At 40.7% G+C, this 23,252-nt stretch overlaps 1 protein-coding gene across 1 annotated transcript; it reads left to right on the forward strand.

Annotated features, from left to right (window-relative positions):
* Positions 1-1,021: 1,021 nt before the first annotated feature.
* mx2 (Mx2 protein) lies at positions 1,022-13,315 on the forward strand (the record flags this gene model as incomplete). The annotated part of the gene is given in 12 exon segments (NM_001124751.1): positions 1,022-1,271; positions 4,600-4,737; positions 4,927-5,081; positions 5,221-5,359; positions 5,461-5,659; positions 10,713-10,791; positions 10,910-11,032; positions 11,115-11,253; positions 11,566-11,724; positions 12,373-12,449; positions 12,582-12,866; positions 12,966-13,315. Coding segments are annotated over 12 exon segments (1,908 nt in total). The 5' UTR covers positions 1,022-1,081.
* Between the last annotated feature and the right edge of the window lie 9,937 nt (positions 13,316-23,252).

Here is a 23,252-nt window from a genome sequence, read left to right on the forward strand (position 1 = left end):
ATTCATATCAGTGATATAAAAGGGTTTTAGATATGTAAAATAGTCACACTAAAATGTGATGGGGCATTCTAGTAGCAATGTTGGGGACTGCCAGTGACAGTTCTAAATGTGTTAATAACTGGGCTGGTGTTACAGCTGGCTGAAGGACTGGATCAAGGTGCAGCATGGTAAGCATACATTTTTTCTTTATTCAAAATGACGCCGACAATTGAAGACCATAAACCAAACCGTGATGCTATGTGCCCTGAACAAAGACCAAGTTAACTTCCCACAAAACAGGTGGGGGAAAGGGGTACCTAAGTATGGTTCTCAATCAGAGACAACGATAGACAGCTGTCCCTGATTGAGAACCATACCAAGCCAAGACCTAGAAATACAAAACATAGAAAAAAGGACATAGAATGCCCACCCTAGTCACACCCTGGCCTAACCAAAATAGAGAATAAAAAGCCTCTCTATGGCAAGGGCGTGACAGCTGGGATATAGGAGAAATATATTAATTCAGTATACATCACATTATCCCACTGGTCACAATTGTGACGACCATAAAATACACTTTTTTACCTACTTTTCCATCAAAACTTTTAAAAAATATGATTGATTATTTCAAAGGCTTACTAATGACACAAGATTTGGATAGACTCCCGCGTCTGTCTGGTGCGAACTTTAGCATCAGTTCGAGGTCCCTCAGCCATGTTAGTTCCGACCTGTCTATTATGATGTTTAAATTGACATGATGTTAATCTGAATATTGTTGAGTCTCTGACACTTTGTCCGTGGTTTACAGTTTAAGACATACTTAATATTTCACATCAACACGTACAGGCTGCAAGTCAATTAATTACTCTCTGGCCTCAGGATGGTTGAGCTATTGAAATTTGAACATTTGAAAAAATGTATGTAACATCGAGTGAGATGAAACACAGGTTACCTCGCTGTTGAAGAACTGAAAGTGAAACTCTATTATGGTTAAGAATCGTTTCCCGGGGATTACTATTTCTACAGATCCTGTACAGCCAGTAGTCAGTTGCAGTGTAGTCAGTTGCAGTGTATTAACCGTTTAAAAAAAAAATAGCAAATCATGAATTATACACTGAACCAACATTATGAGGAGAAGGTGCGTCCTAGTATTGACCTCATCGACTCCCTGCGCTCCCTTGGCGTAGAGAAGGATCTTGCGCTGCCGGCCATCGCCGTGATAGGGGACCAGAGTTCGGGAAAGAGCTCGGTGCTGGAGGCGCTGTCTGGGGTGGCTTTGCCAAGGGGTAGCGGTGAGTGATAATTCATGAACATTCTGTACGTGCATAATTTATCGTGTAGTTTATAGTGTTCACAGTGTCTGTAGTTGTTGTTTTTCTACATAGTGTACATGTTGATAGTGTACATTCTGTGTTTAATGTGGCTTCATCATGTCAAATTCCTGGTAGGTACATGTTTATTTTTTTGTACCTTTTTTTAACTAGGCAAGTCAGTTACGAACAAATTCTTATTTTCAATTACGTCTAGGCACAGTGGGTTAACTGCCTTGTTCAGTGGCAGAAGACAGATTTTTCTTAACCTTGTCAGCTCGGGAATTTGATATAGCAACCTCCAACGCTCTAACCACTAGGCTACCCTGCCGCCCCATGTAAATGTACTTGGCGAATAAAAGTGACTTAGATTCTGATGAAACAGGTGAGATGAGGGCAGTGGTTTTTATAATATTGGTTCCGAAATAATATCATATTGGTGAGCCAACTGGTAAATGCACTCAGTTATAAGGAATTCATATCACTTTACAAGGTCCCTGTAACACCTAAAGATCTTGCAATTGTTTTAGATGCCATTCCCTCAGGTGTTGCTCTATTATTCAGGAACGTGTCAAGACCTGAGCCTCAGAGCCTGCCTTCTATTGTCCCTGTTGACTCATCAGTAGGAAAGATTTGTTTCTCTTTTGGTCCATTCAACAACAGAGCGATGTTGTATGTCAGGACCTTATGTCATGCCTTATTGGAATGGATTTATTGATAGTATCTGTTGGAAAAAAGTTTGGATGTTGCCACACACATACCTACTTGTTAACAGAATTAAGGAAGTTTCCTTTAAAATTATTCATAAATATTATCCTACCAACTACTATATGAAGATTTTCTCAAATTGCTCCTTTTGTAGTAACCACCCAGAAACAGTGTTGCATCTTTTTTGTCATTGTATTCATGTACGAAAACTGTCGCAAGACAACAGTAGATTTCTAATTGAAGAGATGAACTGCTTGGAATCTTTACCTACGATGGGAATAAGCTGAAACATTTTTATGTTCATTATTGAAACATATTCATTTCATTATTCTTTTGGCCAAATTTCATATTCACAAATGTCAATTTACAAACAAAAAAACACATTTTCTTACCCTACAAAAAGAAATTGAACTGTATTTTAAGACAATTAAATACTCTACTAACAAAAAAACTGTTAGAATTATAAGTGTATGTATGTCCCTGATTAAGGTCTTTGTGTAGTGTGATATTGTACCCCCTAGCTCAATTGTCCATTGTATATAATCTATATATACTTGTGTTCCCTCATGTACACTCTGTATTGTTATTGTTGTTAATAAATAAAAATCAAATTTTTTTAAATAAGAGATGAGGGCAGTGGGAAAGTAGGTCCCTAAATGACATGTAATCCAATAAATAATATGAGTACGCAGCCAGTATGTTGCAATCAACTTTACTGAACAAAAATATAAATGCAACATGCAACAATTTAATTGATTTTACTGAGTTACAGTTCAAATGAGGAAATCAGTCAATTGAAATAAATAAATTAGGTCCAAATCTATGGATTTCACATGACTAGGAATAAAGATATGCATCTGTTGGTCACAGATACAGGATCTCATCACGGTATTTTTGTGCATTAAATTTGCCATCGATAAAATGCAATTGTGTTTGCTAGTTTCTATGTTTCGTTTCTGATGTTATAGTTGATATGTACAGTGCCTTTGGAAAGTATTCAGACCCCTAGACTGTTTCCACATTTTGTTAGATTACAGCCATATTATAAAATTGATTAAATTGTTTTTTTCCCCCTCATCAATCTACACACATTACCCCATAATGACAAAGCAAAAACAGGTTTTTATAAATGTTTGCTAATGTATTAAAAATAAAAACTGAAGTATCACATTTACATAAGTATCCTGACCCTTTAGTCAGTACTTGGTTGAAGCACCTTCGGCAGTGATTACAGCCTCGAGTCTTCTTGGGTATAATGCTACAAGTTTGGCACACCTGTATTTGGGGAGTTTCTGCCATTCTTCTCTGCAGATCCTCTCAAGCTCTGTCAAGTTGGATGGGGAGCGTTGCTGCACAGGTCTCTCCAAAAATGTTAGATCAGGTTCAAGTCTGGGCTCTGGCTGGGCCACTCAATGTCATTCAGGGACTTGTCCCGAAGCCACTCCTGCATTGTCTTGGCTGTGTGCTTAGGGTCATTGTCCTGTTGGAAGGTGAACCTTCTCCCCAGTCTGAGGTCCTGAGTGCTCTGGAGCAGGTTTTCATCGAGGATCTCTCTGTATTTTGTTCCGTTCATCTTTGCCTTGATCCTGACTAGTCTCCCAGTCCCTACCACTGAAAAACATCCTCACAGCATGATGCTGCCACCACCATGCTTAACCTTAGGGATGGTGCCAGGTTTCCCCCAGATGTGACGCTTTGCATTCAGGCCAAAGAGTTCAATCTCGGTTTCGTAAGACCATAGAATCTTTTTTATCATGGTCTGAGAGTCTGTAGGTGCCTTTTGGCAAACTCCAAGAGTGCTGTCATGTGCCTTACTGAGGAGTGGCTTCCGTCTGGCCACTCTACTATAAAGGCCTGATCGGGGGCCCTTCTCCCCCGATTGCTCAGTTTGGCCGGGCGGCCAGCTCTAGGAAGAGTCTGGGTGGTTCCAAACTTCTACCATTTTAAGAATGATGGAGGCCACTGTGTTCTTGGGGACCTTCAATGCTCAGACACTTTTTGGTACCCTTCCCCAGACCTGTGCCTACGACACAATACAGTCTCGAGGCTCTACGGACAATTCCTTCGACCTGATGGTTTGGTTTTTGCTCTGACATGCACTGTCAACTGTGGGACTTTATATAGACAGGTGTGTGCCTTTCCAAATCATGTCCAATCAATCAAATTTACCACAGGTGGACTCCAATCAAGTTATAGAAACATCTCCAGGATGATCAATGGAAACAGGATGAACCTGAGCTCAATTTCGAGCCTCATAGTAAAGGGTCTGAATACTTATGTAAATAAGGTATTTCTGTTTTTTAATTTTTTTTTAATGCATTTGCAAAAATGTCTAAACCTGTTTTCGCTTTGTCATTTGGGTTATTGTGTGTAGATTTCTGAGGATTAAAAAAAAAAAAGTAATTCATTTTAGTGTAAGGCTGTAACATATCAACACCGAAGGCACTGTAAGTTGATATTCTTTTTTTCTTCTCTCTCACTCCTCTTCTTCCAATGAACTCTCTGACAGGGTGATGTATATGGGCTGTTTTTCTCTGGGTTTCTTGCAGAGTCATCTAATCTCTTTTACACTCTCTAACTCCTCCTCTGTCAACTCTGACAGGTATTGTAACACGATGCCCTCTCGAGCTGAAGATGAAGAGGAAGAAAGAAGGAGAGGAATGGCACGGAAAAATCAGCTACCAGGACCGTGAGGAGGAGATTGAGGATCCCTCTGATGTGGAGAACAAAATTCGGAAAGGTGGGTGTGGTCACTGTCATTGAACCACTCTCATTACCTCAAGCGTCTAAACAGAGTCACTATTCTTCACTAACATACTATTTTCATATATACCTAAAACCATTAAAAATATAATTAACTGTTGGTACAGTTAACTAGTTCTAAGGCACCTGTATTCTTATTCCCCCCCCCCCCCCCCCCCCCCTCCAGCCCAGGATGAAATGGCAGGTGTGGGGGTGGGTATCAGTGATGACCTCATCAGCTTGGAGATTGGCTCCCCTGACGTCCCAGACCTCACACTCATCGACTTGCCAGGCATCGCCCGTGTAGCTGTCAAGGGTCAACCTGAGAACATTGGGGAACAGGTACACCCTTCCACCCCACCCACAATGTTTGTGGGGAACCACTGTTCATTTGTCACCCCAGCTTTAGAGCAGAAACCAAAATGACACGTATCCCCCCACCACACGTTATGTACAGTATAATAATCTTTGGCATTTCCAGATTAAGAGACTGATACGGAAGTTCATCACAAAGCAAGAAACAATCAACTTGGTGGTTGTGCCATGCAACGTTGACATTGCAACCACAGAGGCTTTGAAGATGGCACAAGAGGTGGACCCTGATGGGGAAAGGACATTAGGTATTCCACCCTTTTATTATTTACTAAACTATTATGAAGCAAGCTCTTGTGTAATGTTGACTTTCATGAGTGAGACTTGTGTGTGTTTCCCCATTGAACAGGCATCCTGACTAAGCCTGACTTGGTAGACAAAGGCACAGAGGAGACTGTGGTGGACATAGTTCATAATGAGGTTATCCAGCTGACAAAGGGCTACATGATAGTCAAGTGCAGGGGCCAGAAAGAGATCATGGAGCGAGTCTCACTGACCGAGGCCACAGAGAGGGAGAAGGCTTTCTTCAAAGAGCACGCTCATCTCAGGTTGGTCCTCTGGATTGAAGTGTGCTTTAAGTCTGGTACACAGAGGGTTGACAATTAGTCATGAACATTCTGCAGCCAATTATTGCTCTTTACCCCACAAGATAACAAGATTTACCAAAGATTCCAGCCATCAAGCCAGACCATCTTAAGCATGAAACACACTGAGAATCTGAGACTGCCGATAGGTACTGATCACAGTATGATGCCGTTCCTTCTCTTGCTAGAATAAAATACGTACCTGCTGTGTACTGACCTGGTACCTATGAAACTGCAGTTTCTACTTGTAGAATTGCAACACTCAGCTGTGGCCAACAACTTGACTTTGAGCCAATCAGAGAGCACAGACCTCCACGTGGGGGAGGCGACTGGACCCTTAAGAACGATTGTAGTCAGAGTGCAGTATAACTGCAGTATGCTGCAAATACAGCGTTCAAAATAACCAGTTACAGTGCAGTACACTGCAGTTATTCTGTAACGACTGCGTCCAAAATACTACAGTTACTGCAGTTACTGCACTTTTACTGCAGTTTCAAAACTGCTATAATGTTTTGTGAGGGGAGTGACAAGAAAAAAGAAAAAATAGGGCACTTATGAGAATTGTTCTTCAAGCACAAAACAAAGGAGTTTTGTGCTTGAATACGTTTTTTTTGTTTTTGTTAGGTTTGACAATGTGCACTAGCTTATTAGTTAGCTTCCTAACTGAGCAAGGCAGTCACACACACCTCATATGAAATGAAGGGAGTGGCAATAAGTGCAGCACAATGCAGCACAATGCGCACAACACTAAATGCTTTACCAAGCTAGCTATCTGGCCACTATAGCCAGTAACATAGTTATATCACAATGGATACGTTTCCATGTAGCAGCTGCCTGTTGCTGGATGCCTAGTATAAATGCAGTATCATTACTTTAGCTAGCACAATGGGTAGCTATTGAATCATGCTAACAATTTAGCTAACGTATGCAATTATGGAGAGTGAATTAAAATATTGCTAGCTAGTTATCTAGCTGGTGCCATCTGGCTAGTATCAACAAGGGCTTTCTACAACAGTAGCAACATTAGCGCATCTAGCTATTGACTAGACCAGTGGTTTCCAAACTTTTTATAGTCCTGTACCACTGTCAGAATCGTGTGTATAGGTGGCAGGGAAGTCAGGCGCAGGAGAGTCAAACAGAGTGTAAATGGAGTCTTTTAATAAATTTCCACTTAACATGCTCCAAACACTAGTACAGTGCCTTGCGAAAGTATTCGGCCCCCTTGAACTTTGCGACCTTTTGCCACATTTCAGGCTTCAAACATAAATATATAAAACTGTATTTTTTTGTGAAGAATCAACAACAAGTGGGACACAATCATGAAGTGGAACGACATTTATTGGATATTTCAAACTTTTTTAACAAATCAAAAACTGAAAAATTGGGCGTGCAAAATTATTCAGCCCCTTTACTTTCAGTGCAGCAAACTCTCTCCAGAAGTTCAGTGAGGATCTCTGAATGATCCAATGTTGACCTAAATGACTAATGATGATAAATACAATCCACCTGTGTGTAATCAAGTCCCCGTATAAATGCACCTGCACTGTGATAGTCTCAGAGGTCCGTTAAAAGCGCAGAGAGCATCATGAAGAACAAGGAACACACCAGGCAGGTCCGAGATACTGTTGTGAAGAAGTTTAAAGCCGGATTTGGATACAAAAATATTTCCCAAGCTTTAAACATCCCAAGGAGCACTGTGCAAGCGATAATATTGAAATTATAAGGAGTATCAGACCACTGCAAATCTACCAAGACCTGTCCGTCCCTCTAAACTTTCAGCTCATACAAGGAGAAGACTGATCATAGATGCAGCCAAGAGGCCCATGATCACTCTGGATGAACTGCAGAGATCTACAGCTGAGGTGGGAGACTCTGTCCATAGGACAACAATCAGTCGTATATTGCACAAATCTGGCCTTTATGGAAGAGTGGCAAGAAGAAAGCCATTTCTTAAAGATATCCATAAAAAGTGTCATTTAAAGTTTGCCACAAGCCACCTGGGAGACACACCAAACATGTGGAAGAAGGTGCTCTGGTCAGATGAAACCAAAATTGAACTTTTTGGCAACAATGCAAAACGTTATGTTTGGCATAAAAGCAACACAGCTCATCACCCTGAACACACCATACCCACTGTCAAACATGGTGGTGGCAGCATCATGGTTTGGGCCTGCTTTTCTTCAGCAGGGACAGGGAATATGGTTAAAATTGATGGGAAGATGGATGGAGCCAAATACAGGACCATTCTGGAAGAAAACCTGATGGAGTCTGCAAAAGACCTGAGACTGGGACGGAGATTTGTCTTCCAACAAGACAATGATCCAAAACATAAAGCAAAATCTACAATGGAATGGTTCAAAAATAAACATATCCAGGTGTTAGAATGGCCAAGTCAAAGTCCAGACCTGAATCCAATCGAGAATCTGTGGAAAGAACTGAAAACTGCTGTTCACAAATGCTCTCCATCCAACCTCACTGAGCTCAAGCTGTTTTGCAAGGAGGAATGGGAAAACATTTCAGTCTCTCAATGTGCAAAACTGATAGAGACATACCCCAAGCGACTTACAGCTGAAATCGCAGCAAAAGGTGGCGCTACAAACTATTAACTTAAGGGGGCTGAATAATTTTGCACGCCCAATTTTTCAGTTTTTGATTTGTTAAAAAAGTTTGAAATATCCAAAAAATGTCGTTCCACTTCATGATTGTGTCCCACTTGTTGTTGATTGTTCACAAAAAAATACAGTTTTATATCTTTATGTTTGAAGCCTGAAATGTGGCAAAAGGTCGCAAAGTTCAAGGGGGCCGAATAGTTTCGCAAGGCACTGTATGTACATACATAAATAAACATGGGTACGAGGACCCGTTGCACACCTATACAACCATAAAACAACACTGACATAAAACAATCTCTGACAAAGACATGAGGGGAAACAGAGGGTTAAATACACAACAGGTAATGAATTGGATTGAAACGAGGTGTGTGGGAAGACAAGACAAAACCAATGGAAAATGAAAAATGGATCAATGATGGCTAGAAGACCGGTGACGTCGACCGCCGAGCATCGCCCGAACAAGGAGAGGCAACGACTTCGGCAGAAGTCGTGACAACCCCTTCAAACATTCAACCTCCAGCTATGTACCCCCTCTAGCACCAGGGTCAGCGCACTCTCAAATGTTGTTTTTTGCCATCATTGTAAGCCTGCCACACACACACTATGTTATACATTTATTAAACATAAGAATGAGTGTGAGTTTTTGTCACAACCCGGCTTATGGGAAGTGACAAAGAGCTCTTATAGGACCAGGGCACAAATAATAATATAATAATAATCAATCATTTTTCTCTTTATTTAACCACCTTACATATAAAACCTTATTTTTTCATTGAAAATTGTGAATAACTCACCACAGGTTAATGAGAAGGGTGTGCTTGAAAGGATGCACATAACTCTGCAATGTTGGGTTGTATTGGAGAGAGTCTCAGTCTTAAATAATTTTCCACACACAGTCTGTGCCTGTATTTAGTGTTCATGCTAGTGAGGGCTGAGAATCCATTCTCACATAGGTATGTGGTTGCAACGGGCATCAGTGTCTTAACAGCAAGACTTGCCAAGGCAGGATACTCTGAGCGCAGCCCAATCCAGAAATCTGGCAGTGGCTTCTGATTAAATTCAATTTTCACAGAACCGCATGTTGAAATTTCGATGAGGCTCTCTTGTTCACGTATCATTTTCCATTGGTTTTGTCTTGTCTTCCCACACACCTGGTTTCAATCCAATTCATTACCTGTTGTGTATTTAACCCTCTGTTTCCCCTCATGTCTTTGTCAGAGATTGTTTTATGTCAGTGTTGTTTTATGGTTGTATAGGTGCGCGGCGGGTCCTCGTACCCATGTTTATTTATGTATGTACATACTAGTGTTTGGAGCATGTTAAGTAGACTGGATGCAGGGCATGAAAGGGATAATGAATCCAGTTGTTTGTGTCATCCGTTTCAGGAAAGTACCTGCGTAATTGCGCACCCAACTCACTCAGGTGTTTCTCTATATCACATTTGACATTGTCCGTAAGCTTGAGTTCATATGCACACAAAAAAATCATACAATGATGGAAAGACCTGTGTGTTGTCCCTTGTTAATGCAGACTCCAAGAGCTCCAACTTCTTAATCATGGATTCAAGTTTGTCCCGCACATTGAAAATAGTTGCGGAGAGTCCCTATAATCCTAGATTCAGATCATTGAGGCGAGGAAAAAATATCACCCAGATAGACCAGTCGTGTGAGAAACTCGTCATCATGCAAGCGGTCAGTAAAGAAAACTTTAAGCTCGTCTCTCAATTCAAAAGAACGTGTCAATACTTTGCCCCTTGATAACCAGCGCACTTCTGTATGTTGTAAACGCGTTACATAGTCGCTGCCCATATCATTGTATTGTGCAGAAAACACATGAGAGTTCAGGGGCCTTGCTTTAACAAAGTTAAACTAGATGGTTTACTAGATGGTTTAATTGTATTTTTGGCAGTGAAACGAGGCTACTCAGGCGAGAAAAAAACCTTACCCAAATATATAGCCCTGTTGGAAAATAGAACTGTTTAAAAATGTGAAGAATAATATATATTTTATTTTTTATCAATCATTTTTATTTGGCGTACCCCCAACGGCATTGCGCGTACCCCAGTTTGGGAATACCTGGACTAGACCATAAAGCAACACACACAGACATGAATTTCCAAGCAACACTATTGCCACCTTCTGGTTTGAGTTATTTGAACAATTCTGACTGGCTAATGACTTCAAGGTCTTTGCTGTGTGAGCACAAAAGAGATTGACTGTGACATTCTGTTCAGAGTATTGTTGACGGAAAACGTCTGACAATCCTACCGGTGTGTTTTTAGGCTGTCTCCCCTATCATTCTCAGATCTGTGTTGTTGTTGTTGTTGTCTTATTGTCTGACAAATGCATCAACATTTTCTGAAAGGTTTGCATTGTGTTTTCACATTTTCTCTATCCTTTATGTAGCACACTTTATGATGAGGGGCATGCCACCATCCCCAAACTGGCGGAGAAATTAACTCTTGAACTAGTGCAACATATCGAGGTGAATTCCTCTTACATTATGATGTCCCTGTACCTCTCTGGCTTTATGTGAATATACCGGGATTATTTGCAGGGTGTATTGTTATATGCCTTGTTTGAATGTCTTTCTTTGTGTTTAGAAATCCATGCCTCGTCTAAAAGAGCAGATTGAGGAAAAGCTGGAGGAGACACGCACCGCTCTGGAGAAATGTGGTACCGGACCCCCTGAAGACCCAAAAGAACGGCTGTATTTTCTGATCGATGTGAGTCCCTGAAGCTCAAAGCAATCATAGTCCCTCATTCTTAGGATACACTGACGTGATACTTCCTCTTTCCGTGTGGCAGAAAGTGACTTTGTTCACCCAGGATGCCATTAACCTGAGCACTGGGGAGGAGCTGAAAAGTGGAGACATCAATGTCTTCTCCACACTCAGAACAGAGTTCGGGAAATGGAAGGCACACGTGGATCGCTCTGGAAAGAACTGTGAGTACACAATTCTCATACACCAATCAAACATTGGCCATAAATACTGGGTCAGGAAGTTTGGTAACCGAGAGTTGCCATTTATGTCAAAATGTTTTCTTTTCCTGTGTCATCCATCATCAAAATGTCAAATGTAGGCCCAGATATTTCAAGACAAACAAAATATCATATCAAAGTTGTAGATTGTTAACATAGATATATAAAATTAATGTAGCCTCATAGCATCTTTCTTGTGAATCTAAAATCACATTGAATGCTTACACTCACACATTTAGGTTAACAACAGGATAATGTGGATGCCTCATATTGCAGTTAATAAGAAGATTGAAAAAGAAGTGGATGATTATGAGAAGCGGTACCGTGGAAGGGAGCTCCCAGGGTTCATCAACTACAAGACCTTTGAGGTGATTGTGAAGGACCAGATCAAACAACTGGAAGAACCAGCAGTCAAGAAGCTGAAAGAGTTATCAGGTACAGTATTGAGTACATAGATCTTTAAAAAAATATATATATATATATATATTTTTACTTATCCTGAAACCCAGTCATTGGGTTTGATTCAACCATTTACCGATTTACATCCAAGAATGTAGTCTATCTTTGAGTTTGGTAGTAGTTTTGAGTCCTACCGATGTCAGATCTTAGTTTGACCAGTATTGTCGCAGCAAAATGTTCCTGCAGCAACAGGATTTTAACATTTAGTCCATAATGTTGCTTGATTGGTGGTTAGGCTATCAGCTGGCCAAGATTAGGCTATATGCAAAATGCCTATTTGTTTATTTGTATCCCCATTAACTTTTGCAGAAGCAGCAGCTACTCTTCCTGGGGTCCACAAGAAACACATAATATGACAAGTAACAAAATAGTGATACACTGATAAACAAGGACAGTCACAGAAATGTTAAATACAACAATATACAAACAATACAAATAAACAATTATGTGTGTGTGTGTGCAATTCCGTTAATATAACCTTGTGTTATTGTGTGTTTTCAGTGGATTTATGTAAATCATGAAGCTCATCTGCATTCATTAGCAACAAAATAATTCTTAGCAACAAAAGAGTGATCAAATTAAGACATCTGTATGTATCACAGTGGTGTTTCTTCCCTTTTCTAGATGCTGCTAGGAAGGCGTTCATACTGCTGGCTCAGAACAGCTTCACAGGTTTCCCTATCCTTCTGAAAACAGCAAAGGTAACTGTTTTCATAACTGTTTCTATATACTTTCCCATACTTTTCCATATATATTGCCACAGCAGGCCATCAAGTTCAACCTAAACAAGATGCGGAGATAACACATTGAATAACTTGTCTTTTGGCCTTCAGACTAAGATCGAGACCATCAAGCAGGAGAAGGAGTCTACGGCTGAGTCCACGTTGAGGACTCAGTTCAAGATGGAGCTGATAGTGTACACACAGGACAGCACCTACAGCTCTAGCCTGAAGAAGAGGAAGAGGGAGGAGGAAGAGTTGGAGGAGGGAGAGTTAGTTAAAAATAATTTAGGGAGTTGGAAAGGGTTACCTGTTGTTTCTGTAAGGAGTACTGTCAATGGCCTTGACACCCATGCTACCCTACGGGAGATGATGCTGCACCTCAAGTCCTATTATCATGTAAGTCAGGAGTATTTACAGCAGGCTACTGTTAAAAGAAGTTCATTGTCTCATGCCCAAGAGCTGATACACTCCTCTTCGTTTTTTTTTCTTTGCCAGATTGCCAGTCAGCGTCTGGCTGATCAGATTCCCATGGTGATCCGCTACCTGGTGCTGCAGGAGTTTGCTTCCCAGCTGCAGAGGGAGATGCTTCAGACTCTGCAGGAGAAGGACAACATCGAGCAGCTGCTGAAAGAGGACATCGACATCGGCAGCAAGAGGGCTGCACTGCAGAGCAAGCTCAAACGCCTGATGAAGGCACGCGACTATCTAGTGGAGTTCTAGTATGGACAGCTGCTTGTTAACATTTAGGATGGTCTTGTCTAACTTCAGATAGGTTGGTTAATGGAAGTAGGCATTGAGGTTTGGGGTAGATTCTGTTATCTAAGTTATAATAAAGTTACTATGCTGTCAAGTTCTTTGTTATCGTTTTTTTGTTTATAATATTAAACTCAAATGCAGCTAGCCTACCTGGTGGAGTGGAAGCTGCCTGATAGCATTTGGGAACAGAGAAGGAAGTGCAATCTTTTTATTAATAGGCAATGTATAATTTATTTCTGATATTTTCACTTGTGTTTTATAGTTTATATTTCTGAAAAAATATATTTCATTTTTTACATGCTTCCTCTTTATCATGTTTGGATGGGCCTGTGGGGACCACAGAACATCAACTTACCCACTGGGCAAAAACTGGTTGAATCAACATTGTTTCTACATCATTTCAGCCCTTGTGAAAAAATCCTATAGGATTAGTGATTTTTTTCAATAGAATCTCGTCACCTCTATCAGAATCCTTTTGGAATCCTATTAGAATCTATTGGAAATAAAAAAAGTAATCATATTGGATTCTATAGGATTCTCACAGTCCTATAGGATTTTGTGTCACCTGTAGTATATCAAATCAAATCAAATCAAATTTTATTTGTCACATACACATGGTTAGCAGATGTTAATGCGAGTGTAGCGAAATGCTTGTGCTTCTAGTTCCGACAATGCAGTAATAACAAGTAATCTAACTAACAATTCCAAAACTACTGTCTTGTACACAGTGTAAGGGGATAAAGAATATGTACATAAGGATATATGAATGAGTGATGGTACAGAGCAGCATAGGCAAGATACAGTAGATGGTATCGAGTACAGTATATACATATGAGATGAGTATGTAAACAAAGTGGCATAGTTAAAGTGGCTAGTGATGCATGTATTACATAAGGATACAGTCGATGATATAGAGTACAGTATATACGTATGCATATGAGATGAATAATGTAGGGTAAGTAACATTATATAACGTAGCATTGTTTAAAGTGGCTAGTGATATATTTACATAATTTCCCATCAATTCCCATTATTAAAGTGGAGAGAGGCCTATTGAGGGTTATGCCTTAAAAATTAAAAATCACATCTAACAGTTGATGATAGTGTTGTACCATAATAAAACTTGCACCTTCTTTTTCTCTAACAGCGCAATGCTGGAAATTACAATGAGGAAGAGGGTCCATCCAGCTCCACAGCAGAACCTCATTAAGATGTTATTCAGCATTGGCCCATGACTTACAATGAAACTAAGTAGACCTGGCACTGTGAAATTCAATGTATTTTTTTTGTGTTACTATAGCTCCCTGTGAAACAGCTGTACAAGTTGTACTTAGAGGAACAAATTGGAAAATTGACCACATGAGGTTGCAGATGCAAAATATAAAAATAGAAATACAACTGCTAGAACATCAGTTAAAGGTGGGTGAGGTGCCCACAGGTAGAACATCAGTTAAAGGTGGGTGAGGTGCCCACAGGTAGAACATCAGTTAAAGGTGGGTGAGGTGCCCACAGGTAGAACATCAGTTAAAGGTGGGTGAGGTGCCCACAGGTAGAACATCAGTTAAAGGTGGGTGAGGTGCCCACAGGTAGAACATCAGTTAAAGGTGGGTGAGGTGCCCACAGGTAGAACATCAGTTAAAGGTGGGTGAGGTGCCCACAGGTAGAACATCAGTTAAAGGTGGGTGAGGTGTCCACAGGTAGAACATCAGTTAAAGGTGGGTGAGGTGTCCACAGGTAGAACATCAGTTAAAGTTGGGTGAGGTGCCCACAGGTAGAACATCAGTTAAAGGTGAGTGAGGTGCCCACAGGTAGAACATCAGTTAAAGGTGAGTGAGGTGCCCACAGGTAGAACATCAGTTAAAGGTGAGTGAGGTGCCCACAGGTAGAACATCAGTTAAAGGTGGGTGAGGTGCCCACAGGTAGAACATCAGTTAAAGGTGAGTGAGGTGCCCACAGGTAGAACATCAGTTACAGGTGAGTGAGGTGCCCACAGGTAGAACATCAGTTAAAGGTGGGTGAGGTGCCCACAGGTAGAACATCAGTTAAAGGTGGGTGAGGTGCCCACAGGTAGAACATCAGTTAAAGGTGAGTGAGGTGCTCACAGGTAGAACATCAGTTAAAGGTGAGTGAGGTGCCCACAGGTAAATTATTTTACTTGTTTGAACAACAAAAATATGAACTACTGTACTGCATTTGTACTAGCAGGAAATAAAGACTTCATGAAAAGAAAGGCATATTGTCTTTATTTGACACTGGGGAGGTGATGGATCAATCAAAAATTATGGTAGCATATTGTATCTCTTAATGCTCTTCATCTCGTGTGTCAGCGGGGTGGTCAGGATCGTCATCAAGACCGTTCACTGGTTGAGTAGGACATTGTTCTCCTCTAATTGTGGCAATGTTGTGGCGAATCACACATGCCACAATAATGTCACATGCCCTTTCTGGGGTGACCCAGAGCCTATGAAGGCACTGGAACAGGGCCTTGAGCATCCCAATGGTCCTCTACCCTGGCTCGTGTCCTGCGGTGAGCCAAGTTATAACTTTGCTGCAGGCCGGGCTCAGGGTAAGGGGTCAGCAAATAGGGCTGGCAGGGGTACCCTCTGTCACCGAGCTTGTAACCATCGAACTCTCCTATGATAATGTGAACTTTATCCTTTTTAGTTGCAATAGGAGAAAACAAAATATAGATTATAATAGGATATAGCTATATAAACTCAGCAAAGAAAAATAAGAAACGTCCTCTCTCTGTCAACTGCGTTTATTTTCAAACTTAACACGTGTAAATATTTGTATGGACATAATAAGTTTCAACAACTGAGACAAACTGAACAAGTTCCATTAGAGCAGAGCTTCAAAAGATCAATCAGGTTTAAGAGGGCAGCAATTGAAAATGCTTCATAGGATAAAGTGTGGGTCTTTATTCTAATGTTTCATAGGACAGGATAATGTGTGGGTCTTTATTCTATAATATGTACTTTTGGAGGTGTTGCTAATCAGGCGATGGTTGTTAAGGTGGTGTCTCACAGAGGAGTGTCAGTTTTGGAGTGTATGTCGCACTCCTCTTACACATACAGAGAGAAAAACAACCCGGCAGCTGTATAATTAACTGTAGAGTACTATTAAAAAGTAAAAATCAGGGTGAATAACAGGGATAGAGGACATGAACTATTATCTACAATATACTACCACAGATGTTATAGCAACCACTACACTCTTAAGTTAACTATAAAACAGGAGACCTTAAACATAGACCAACATCTAGCTGAATTCAATCAAATGTGAGATTAAACCAGGCGTAGGGACATCAGTCTGCAGAAGTCCTTTGAGGACCTGAAGAAAGGGGGTTACTCTGTGTGTGAGGCGCACTTTGAAGAGTGATTTATTCTGATTATTATCTTGGTCAATAAAAATACATTTCAGTCATATTATACTTTTCTGATAAAAATGTCTTTCAACAGGGTTCATGGAAAACACTGTCTTCCGAGGCAGTACCTACCAGAATAAATAAATACAAAAAGTAGTAAGCCAACCACAAAGTTCGTAGCAATTAAAGATGGATCATTATTGTTTTATCAACAGGTTTCAAGTCTTGAATTGTCTATTTTTGAAGGAGAGGACAGGGAAGCAGATGTAGGAGTTTTAGGTGAGAAAGTCAGAGAGAACAAGAGAATGAAGGAGAGCATAGACCCAGCAGAGGAAGCAGCAGATGCTGAATTTAGTTCAGGTGGTCTGCAGGAGGTGGTTTGTCAGGTGACAGAGGTGGCAGGAGGCTTCCTCACATGCATACAGGAGGAAGCTCAGGTGACAGAGGTAGCGAAAGGAGTCCTCCTCAGGAGGATAGAGGAAGCTCAGGCGTGAAAGGAAGCAGAATGTAGCTCAGGTGTCATGCAGGAGGAGGCCATCATCCAATTGAAGGTCTATAGTATAATAATAATAATAATGCACCCACAGTGATTAATTGCACACACATTGAAACAAAACAATCACAAAGTTAATCTCATACAGATGTTACTTTAAGAGAATACAGCTCCTGGAAAGGAAGTTGTCAAATTCACAACAGGCAAATGCAAAGTAGGCATGCCACAAGACTAAAAGCCACCAAAACCAACTTCGTCGTCATCTTATAGATTGGAATAACAAAAATGGAGGACATAATTGACTAAACTTTGTCTCTTATGGAGGTGTAACATTGTACATTAAATCAAATCAAATCAAATGTATTTGTCACATACACATGGTTAGCAGATGTTAATGTGAGTGTAACGAAATACTTGTGCTTCTAGTTCCAACAATGCAGTAATAACCAACAAGTAATCTAACCTAACAATCCCAAAACTTTTACCTTATACACACAAGTGTAAAGGGATAAAGAATATGTACATAAAGATATATGAATGAGTGATGGTACAGAACGGCATAGGCAAGATGCAGTAGATGGTATCGAGTACAGTATATACATATACATATGAGATGAGTAATGTAGGGTATGTAAACATTATATTAAGTAGCATTGTTTAAAGTGGCTGGTGATATATTTTACATATATTTCCATCAATTCCCATTATTAAAGTGGCTGGAGTTGAGTCAGTGTGTTGGCAGCAGCCACTCAATGTTAGTGGTGGCTGTTTAACAGTCTGATGGCCTTGAGATAGAAGCTGTTTTTCAGTCTCTCGGTCCCTGCTTTGATGCACCTGTACTGACCTCGCCTTCTGGATGATAGCGGGGTGAACAGGCAGCGGCTCGGGTGGTTAATGTCCTTGATGATCTTTATGGCCTTCCTGTGACATCGGGTGGTGTCTTGGAGGACAGGTAGTTTGCCCCCGGTGATGCGTTGTGCTGACCTCACTACCCTCTGGAGAGCCTTACGGTTGTGGGGGGAGCAGTTGCCGTACCAGGCGGTGATACAGCCCGACAGGATGCTCTCGATTGTGCATCTGTAGAAGTTTGTGAGTGCTTTTGGTGACAAGCCGAATTTCTTCAGCCTCCTGAGGTTGAAGAGGCGCTGCTGCGCCTTCTTCATGACGCTGTCTGTGTGGGTGGACCAATTTAGTTTGTCCGTGATGTGTACGCCGAGGAACTTAAAACTTACTACCCTCTCCACTATGAGGAACTTAAAACTTACTACCCTCTCCACTACTGTCCCATCAATGTGGATAGGGGGGTGCTCCCTCAGCTGTTTCCTGAAATCCACGATCATCTCCTATGTTTTGTTGACGTTGAGTGTGAGGTTATTTTCCTGACACAACACTCCGAGGGCCCTCACCTCCTCCCTGTAGGCCGTCTCGTCGTTGTTGGTAATCAAGCCTACCACTGTAGTGTCGTCCGCAAACTTGATGATTGAGTTGGAGGCGTGCATGGCCACGTAGTCGTGGGTGAACAGGGAGTACAGGAGAGGGCTCAGAACGCACCCTTGTGGGTCCCCAGTGTTGAGGATCAGCGGGGTGGAGATGTTGTTACCTACCCTCACCACCTGGGGGCGGCCTGTCAGGAAGTCCAGTACCCAGTTGCACAGGGCGGGGTCGAGACCCAGGGACCCCTGATGACGAGTTTGGAGGGCACTATGGTGTTAAATGCTGAGCTGTAGTCGATGAACAGCATTCTCACATAGGTATTCCTCTTGTCCAGATGGGTTAGGGCAGTGTACAGTGTGGTTGAGATTGCATCGTCTGTGGACCTATTTGGGCGGTAGGCAAATTGGAGTGGGTCTAGGGTGTCAGGTAGGGTGGAGGTGATATGGTCCTTGACTAGTCTCTCAAAGCACTTCATGATGACGGAAGTGAGTGCTACGGGGCGGTAGTCGTTTAGCTCAGTTACCTTAGCTTTCTTGGGAACAGGGACAATGGTGGCCCTCTTGAAGCATGTGGGAACAGCAGACTGGGATAAGGATTGATTGAATATGTCTGTAAGCTGGTCTGCGCATGCTCTGAGGACGCGGCTTGGGATGCCGTCTGGGCCTGCAGTCTTGCGAGGGTTAACACGTTTAAATGTTTTGCGCGTTCCTATAAGACTCTTGAAAGAAGGGAGTAGTGTAGCGACCCTGGGTTTTGCGGCACAGTTGATAGCGCGCTGGACTTCGGGCAAGAAGGTCGAGGGTTCGAGACCTGCTCCCTGCTGTTTCATTACAATATTGTATATCAAGCTATCTACTATTTCTCTCTTCTTGCCAATGTGAAATTATAACATATATTAAAACCTGTTGGGGCAAGGAGTTCCCCTCAGGGAACTTCACCCCCCCGTTCAGCTGAAAAGGTGGCGCAGGGAATTCAAAAATATTATTTCGAAATATTTAACTTTCACACATTAACAAGTCCAATAAAAGATAAACACCTTGTTCATCTACCCATCATGTCAGATTTTTAAAATGTTTTACAGCGAAAACACAACATATATTTATGTTAGACCACCACCAAACCAAAGAAAAAACGCAGCCATTTTTTCCAGCCAAAGATAAAATCACAAAAGCAGGATTAGAAATAAAATCACTAACCTCTTGAAAATCTTCATCAGATGACAGTCATATGACATGTTACACAGTACATTTATGTTTTGTTCGATAATATGCATTTTTACATCCACAAATCTCGGTTTACATTGACGCCATGTTCAGAAATTCCTCCAAAATATCCGGAGGAATTATAGAAAGCTACGCCAGATAACCGAAATACTCATCATAACCTTTGACTAAAGATACATGTTCTACATATAATTAAAGATACACTGGTTCTAATTCAACCGCTGTGTCAGATTTTTTTTAAACGTTACGGAAAAAGCCTAACATTGCAATAATCTGAGACGGCGCTCAGACGTAACCGCCATGTTGGAGTCAACAGAAATACGAAATTACAACATAAATATTCCCTTACCTTTGATGATCTTTCATCAGAATGTAGTGCAAGGAGTCCTAGTTCCACAATAAATCGTTGTTTTGTTCCATAATGTCCAATACTAGTGTCCAAGTAGCTGCATTTGCTATCACTTTCAGCTCACGTGCCCAAAAACTGACTGCTGGTCCAAGATAACTTGCACGAAAACTTCCAAAAGATATATTCCAGGTGAAATAAACTGGTCAAACTAAGTAGAGAATCAATCTTCACGATGTTATTATCATATATATCCAATAACGTTCCAACCGGATCATACGTTTTCATCTGGGGCCGAATGGAACAGCCGTAGCAGCCACAGAGAAATGCGCCACAGCAAAATGGCATTCTGTTGCGACACTGACTATTTTCCCTCCCATTAAGTCAAAGTTCACAGCAAGTGCTCCATTACACTTTCTACTGAATGAGGACATCTAGTGGAAGGCGTAGGAAGTGCTTCCAGATCCATATCTTGTTGGGAAAGGAGGGGGCAATGACGTCAAAGTTGCTACAACTTTCAGAATTTCACTCCTTGTTTGGAAGATTGCCTGCCCTATGAGTTCTGTTATACTCACAGACATAATTCAAACAGTTTTTGAAACTTCGGAGTGTTTTCTATCCAATAGTAATAATAATATGCATATATTAGCAATATAGGACAGAGTTTGATGCAGTTCACTATGGGCACGCAATTCATCCAAAGTGAAAATACTGCCCCCTATCCTCAACAAGTTTTAAGAGAAGAGTAACAGGTTAGCTATTAATAACCTCACTCAATTATATTTTACCAATAATCTTCAGTATTGGTTAGCAAAATGACAACTGTTAACTAGTCCTCAGCTAGTTTCTTGCATGTTCGGAGCCCAGCTAATTTAACCTCTCTGATCTCCGGTATCGTGACTACAGCCTCAAGCTCATTACCATAACGCAACGTTAACTATTCATGAAAATCGCAAATGAAATGAAATAAATATGCCATCTCTCAAGCTTAGCCTTTTGTAAACAACACTGTCATCTCAGATTTTCAAAATATGCTTCTCAACCATAGGAAAACAATAATCTGTGTAAAAGTAGCTAGCTAGCGTAGCATTTAGCATTAGCATTAGCGTTAGCATCCAGCACGCAACATTTCAACAAAAACATAAAAGCCTTCAAATAAAATAATTTACCTTTGAAGAACTTCTGATGTTTTCAATGAGGATACTCTCAGTTAGATAGCAGATGCTCAGTTTTTCCAAAAAGATTATTTGTGTATTAGAAATAGCTCCGTTTTATACATCACATTTGGCTACCAAAAAAACCCGAAAATTCAGTCCTCAAAACGCGAACTTTTTTCCAAATTAACTCCATAATATCGACTGAAAACATGGCAAACGTTGTTTAGAATCAATCATCAAGGTGTTTTTCACATATCTCTTCATTGATATATCGTTCTTGGACGCATGGTTTCTCCCCTATATCAAATGGAAAAGTACAAGCAGCTGGCAATTGCGCACCGAATTCCACGCAGGACACCAGGCGGACACTTGGAAAATGTAGTCTCTTATGGTCAATCTTCCAATGATATGCCTACAAATACGTCACAATGCTGCTAAGACCTTGGGGGAACGACAGAAAGTGTAGGCTCATTCCTTGCGCAATCACAGCCATATAAGGAGACAATGGAAAACAGAGCTTCAGAAATTCTGCTAATTTCCTGGTTGACGCATCATCTTGGTTCCTGTAGAATGAGTTCTGGGGCACTTACAGACAATATCTTTGCAGATTCTGAAACTTCAGAGTGTTTTCTTTCAAAAACTGTCAAGAATATGCATAGTTGAGCATCTTTTCGTGACAAAATATCGCGCTTAAAACGGGAACGTTTTTTATCCAAAAATGAAATAGCGCCCCTAGAGATCTAACAGGTTAACGTTATTAACTGTTAGCTAATTTACCGTTACTGTCCCTCAGCATGTTACCGGAAAATAGCTAGCCAAACAGTTAACGCCCACTACAAAACGTTTAAGTAATCATTTATATAACATGTATAACATTAAACTATATATTTGTAACTTACTTTTCTATCTTGGTGGCATTATACAAGGCTCAACAACGAATAGCTACTTAACGTTAGATACATCAAAACATGTCGAAGTCCCTCTTCTCCAAATCTCCAGTCCAACGTCTGCATCTCATTTTTAACCTAATTCGAATATGATGATATATATGTTAATATGATGATGACAATATTTTTATTGACGTCACTAAGCCAACTGACTGACATCTCATAGACTAATACACGTGACTTTGAAGAACCCATCTCGACACACGATCCCACCGACTCGGCTCACTTGCCTCCATTGGAAACGATAGACCACATCTAATCTTAGAACATCTTTGCCGCAAGTTTAAGACCATGCTTAGCTATTGTTCTCTCTCTTAGGTTTTGTCTTATGAAGAGATGGTCACTGTTATTTTATACTGTGATCCTTGATTTATTTGGCGTGGGCTACGGCCAAACAGTAGGCTGTTTATAAACCGGGAATTCGTAAACTCAAACCTCTGTCTGGACATTTGTTAATTTATAATCTAGCCATACAATATGATACCACTGGAGTTTTTTTGGACAACAATGTTGCGTTTCCCCCTTTTCATGGTCATGCCTAGAAGGAATCCAGCTTTTGTCAAATTAACGTCATATTTGACATTTCGTAGCAGGTTAGGAGAATTGTGTTAAAGTTAGGAAAAGAGTTAGGGTTAGCTAAAACACAATTATTATTATTATTATTTTACTTCTGACAATTTGACAAAAGCTGGATCCCTTTTAGCCAAGCCCTTTTTCATAGACCTAGATTACATGGTTGCATTCAATACAAGTTTTTTTTTATTGATCTGTTGTCAGTAGAGAAGGCCTAGGCTACCATTATTCTGTCGTATAAAGTGTGGTAGAATTGCATGAAATGTTTATCAAGGGACATATTTTTCACGCTCAAAGGAAACGTCTCTGATATACAGTTGAAGTCGGAAGTTTACATACACCTTAGCCAAATAGATTTAAACTCAGTTTCACAATTCCTGACATTTAATCCTAGTAAAAATTCCCTGTCTTAGGTCAGTTAGGATCACCACTTTATTTAAAGAATGTGAAATGTCAGAATAATAGTAGAGAGTGTGATTTATTTCA

The sequence above is a fragment of the Oncorhynchus mykiss genome, chromosome 17, assembly GCF_057628025.1.
Source record: "Oncorhynchus mykiss isolate SJ-2025 chromosome 17, ASM5762802v1, whole genome shotgun sequence".
NCBI classification, from domain to species: Eukaryota; Metazoa; Chordata; class Actinopteri; order Salmoniformes; family Salmonidae; genus Oncorhynchus; species Oncorhynchus mykiss.